The 4,294-nt window shown below is 45.3% G+C and overlaps 1 protein-coding gene across 1 annotated transcript in view; it reads left to right on the forward strand.

Annotated features, from left to right (window-relative positions):
- LOC101860207 (talin rod domain-containing protein 1) overlaps positions 1-2,005 on the forward strand; it is an 8,868-nt gene extending 6,863 nt beyond the window's left edge. The window contains exon 4 of the mRNA XM_035972826.1: positions 688-2,005. Within this exon, the coding sequence (XP_035828719.1) occupies positions 688-1,920 (1,233 nt within the window). The 3' untranslated portion in view covers positions 1,921-2,005. The remainder of the gene's footprint in view (positions 1-687) is intronic.
- The last annotated feature ends 2,289 nt before the right edge of the window (positions 2,006-4,294 follow it).

The following is a 4,294-nucleotide window of genomic DNA, read 5'->3' on the forward strand; positions in this document are numbered from 1 at the left end:
CTTTATATGTAATTATGAGAATTTTGTTGTACGTTGAATGAGCCAGTATCAGGCTTGCCAACCTTCCTGAATTTTTCAGGAAATTCCAGAATTGCCATCGTCGCGCGATGTCACCCCCCACCCCCCACCCAACCCCAAAAAAATTATTATTTTTTCTTAGAAAAGGCATAGAAATGCTGAGGACGAAGGAATATGTGTAGTAGTAGCTGTACTGTTACATTCTCCTCTCTCTCTCTCTGTTTCTCCACTGGTTTGTTTGAGTTGTTTTTGTGGTATGGGTGGGGGTTTTTTTAGTAGCCTATCACAGAAGTGTGTGTCCGTGGCGCTCAGGAGCAATCAAAATTCCAGAATTCAGTATCTCAAAAGTTGGCAAGCCTGCAGTATGCCTGAAACGTTGATTGAAATCTTATTTCCTTGTGAAACACCTAGAGCCATCGGAGAGTGGGTGCCTTAGAAGTAATCTTTGTTTTATTGATATGATTATTATTATTATTATTATTTATTAATTTTATTTTTAAATTAATATTTTTAGTATTTTTAATATTATTATTTTATTATTATTATTACTACTAGCAGTAGTAGTAGTAGTAGTAGCAGTATTTTTAATATTATTATTAATTATGTTTTTATCAATAATTTTATTATGAATATTAAAATTATTATTATTATCATCATTTGGAAGGAAAGGTTTTCACTTGTGTCTCTTTTGTCCATTGTGAAGGTCTGTCGATGAGCATAGCCTCCGCCACGGTACAGATCTGCAAAGCGGTGCGAGACTTGGTCTACTCTTCCAGCGCCAAACGGCACCGCGACCGCGTGTCGCTCTGCGTCGAGTCGGTCACCCGCTCGTCGGGCCAGCTGAGGGACTTCCTGCTCTCGTACCAGCACCACGGCAAGAGCAGAGACGCGACGCAGCAGCAGCCGCAACATCATCATCATCAGCATCAGCCACAGCCGCAGTCATACTGTCATGGGCTGTCGGGAGGCGTGCCACAAGTCTCAGCGCCACTCGCCGACGGTTTGAAAGACGAGGCGAAACATCCCGCATCGTCATCATCCTCCTCCTCCTCTTCTTCGTGTCGTCGAGCGCAGTCCTCATCGTCTTCGGCAGGGAAGGGAGATAATGCGACTGCGACTTCGCAGCATCAGCATCAGCAACCGTCGTCGGCGCGGAGGCTTTCTCACGACAATAAGCAGAGTAAACATACGAGGGAGGAGGGAACAGGGTCTAGGGAGGATAGACACTTGTCTTTATCGTCTGAAGAAAGAGGAGGAGGACAAGGTAGTTGCCATGGCGACGCGACTGTCGACTCCACATCGTCGTCGCCATCGTTGAGTGAAAATAGCGAGGATAGGAAGAGACTGTCGTTATCACCGTCATCGTCGTTATGTTCTCAGGGTGGGTTAAGAGAGGAAGAGAAACCCGCGACCGGTGATGGAGCGGCCCGAGAGGGTTCGAGTCCCACCGCGGGCTGCCGATTATCCCCCACCCCTTCTGCCACTTCGTCATCATCGTCGTCGCGGGCGTCTTCGTTATCTTCATTTCCGCTTACTCCTTCCGTTTTCGATGACAAATCATCGTTGTCGGATAGCGGTCTGTCTCCTAGCCACGACCACCACCACCAAGGCCACGACGACCTTGACCCCCACCACAAGGCTCTCGCGGGTTTTGACGGACACCCATTGCCGTGCGACGCCAACAATATAGGTGACGGCAAGTCCAACTTAGAGACGTCAGGTCTTTCAGCGTCGGCGTTGTCGCTGTTGTCGCAAGCCTCGTCTACCGTGACGGTGGAGGAGGAGAGCGGTGGTGTGGTGGGGGAGGGCCGCCTATCGCTGGGTCTCACCAGCGAGTCCTCGCTGCCGGTGGAGAGTATATCTGTCCGCCACGACGGGGAGCTGAAGCCAGACGAGGTGTAGCTGGAAGTCCTCTCCTCGACTCTACGCTACCGTGACTACTCTCCTTTTTTTTTCCCTTTTTCTCCTCTTCTTCCTTCTCTCTTCTTCCTTTTTCTCCTCTTCTTCCTCCTCCTCTTCCTTCTCTATTCTTCCTTTACCTTCTCTGCTTCCTCCTCCTCTTTCTCTTCGTCCTCCTTTTTTTTCCATTCCTCCTCCTCTTCTTCCTCCTATTTTCTCCATCTCCTCCTCCTTCTCTCTTCTTCCTTTTTCTCCTCCTCTTCCTCTTTTCTTTTTCCTTTTCCTCCTCTTCTTCCTCCTCCTCTTTCTCTTCCTTCTCCTTTTTTCCCCATTCCTCCTCCTTTATTTTCTCCCTCTCCTCCTCCTTCCACTCCTCCTCCCCTTCCTCCTCAACCTCGTCAACCTCCACCTCCTCTGTATCAGAAGAATCAAAATAGTGAGATTTGTGAAGACATTTGTCGATGGCGATAGTCACAGACCGTGTGCATGTAAGTCAGAAACTACAACTCTCAAGAAAAACTGTGTGCGAGTGTCAAACGTAACAGAAAAACGGATGACTACACGTATTTTTGCTCCACCGTTGGATTTTTGACATTTTCGCTCGATAGATTTGCACCATATTAGGACATAATGCGAAGAGGGTTTCCCAAGTGGTCTTTTTAGACAAAAATAGAAGTCGACCTACGGTAAATTCTGACTCACACGGTGTGCGGCTACTACCATCGATATGGTGACGTTTTGCTTTATGCTAATTTTTTTTTCTTCTGTGCCAGAGTTTGTTGTCGTCGGTTTTTTTTTGGGTTTTTTTTTTTTAATGTATTTTGACAAAGGCTTGTAGCAACAGCTGGTCTGTGTTTTGATTTGTAATTTCTCAGGTTTAAAAAAAAAGTGATTTGCGTTTTATGTGTGTGGAAGGGCATTAGACAATATCAAATACTGAACGATCTACATAATTAATGAGTGTCTAGTTGAGCAGACGTCAAAATGTACATGCGAGTCATCGTGGTGAAGTCAGGCGCTCGTCAAAATAGCGAAGTAGAAGAAACCGACATTTCTCCAACTCTTAGGGAGTTTTCTGCAATTTTTTCTTCTTTTTTTTTTCTTTTTTTTGTTTTTTTTTGTTGCTCCACACCGTTTAGGTCTATTTTAGAATACATTTCTGCGTGGATTTTACTGGAAAATGTTCATGAAAGGCACAAGAAATGTAAATTTGCCGTTACCAAAGACGCTTAAGCTTAGGAAATCGCCAAACTTTGGCGGCCATTTGCACGCTAATTTTACCACTGACACCAAGCAAACCCCACCTCCTTCAGCCGCTAATATCTGGACTTCTGTTCAAGACAGATGGGGGGTCACCAAAAGCGAGACAAGTAAACGAGCGATAAGATGAAACCAATATTTCCGTAAGTCTGAAAATTGACGAGCACCTGATTCCGCCGCGTCGTGACACATGTGATCTACGTACCGTACATACTGGCCTATAATGTGCACCTTTTTTTGTGTGTAAAAAAAGAATGAGGTTCCCAAAGAGAACCACTCACGTTATATATGAGAAACAACATGCGGCCAGTGTCTGGGCCAACAGAGGCGTAGTAGTTCCGAATATGATTTTTGTTCCCCTCTGAACAATTGTTGACACCCCCCCCCCCCCCCCTTCAAAACCACCCTCACCCCCTCCCCCCACCTCCCCCAGTACGTCAGAAAATTACCTTGTCTTTTAATTATGTGCAACCCACACTACAGAAATTGGTAGAAAAACCGTTGGTTTGTCTTTTTCCCCTGAAAGTGTAGAAAGTGTGAACATCAATTGAATAACAGGAATAAGAGCTTGGGCGAGGTTTATTGAAGTGCGGGGAGGGTTCTTAAAGGTGTAAAATATGGTATAAATTTTGTTATATTATGACTAGCTCGCGGATTTTTCCCTTATCGAGGGATTTTCTAAAACTTAACCCCCCCCCCCCCGCAACAATGGAGGAAATATTGTATTGTATTGATGTGAGTGCAGAAACTATACTGTCCAGCACGCGCCCAGCGAAATTGGCTGAACTCCGAAATCTTTTCATCGTGTACGAATCTCATTTTGTAAGAGTTTTATATACAAATCAAATGGACTTCTTAGTGTAAGTCTCCGCCATAAGCCGTTTTGAAAAGTGACGGATGACGGATTTTTAGACTGAGAAGTCGAAATACACGTACTGGAAAGATTTCGGGACCTGGAAAATCTGCTGTCTGCGTTCGTGTTTGTTTGTTTTACGTGGGTGTGAAAGTCAAAAGTTTGGCGTTAACCCTGTCAGTTAACCCTTTGAGCCTTAGCCACTGGTACACCGGTAGAGAGTAAAACTGTTCGTATGCCTTGCCACTGGTACATCGGTGAGCG

Source organism: Aplysia californica, unplaced genomic scaffold, assembly GCF_000002075.1.
Source record: "Aplysia californica isolate F4 #8 unplaced genomic scaffold, AplCal3.0 scaffold00867, whole genome shotgun sequence".
NCBI classification, from domain to species: domain Eukaryota; kingdom Metazoa; phylum Mollusca; class Gastropoda; order Aplysiida; family Aplysiidae; genus Aplysia; species Aplysia californica.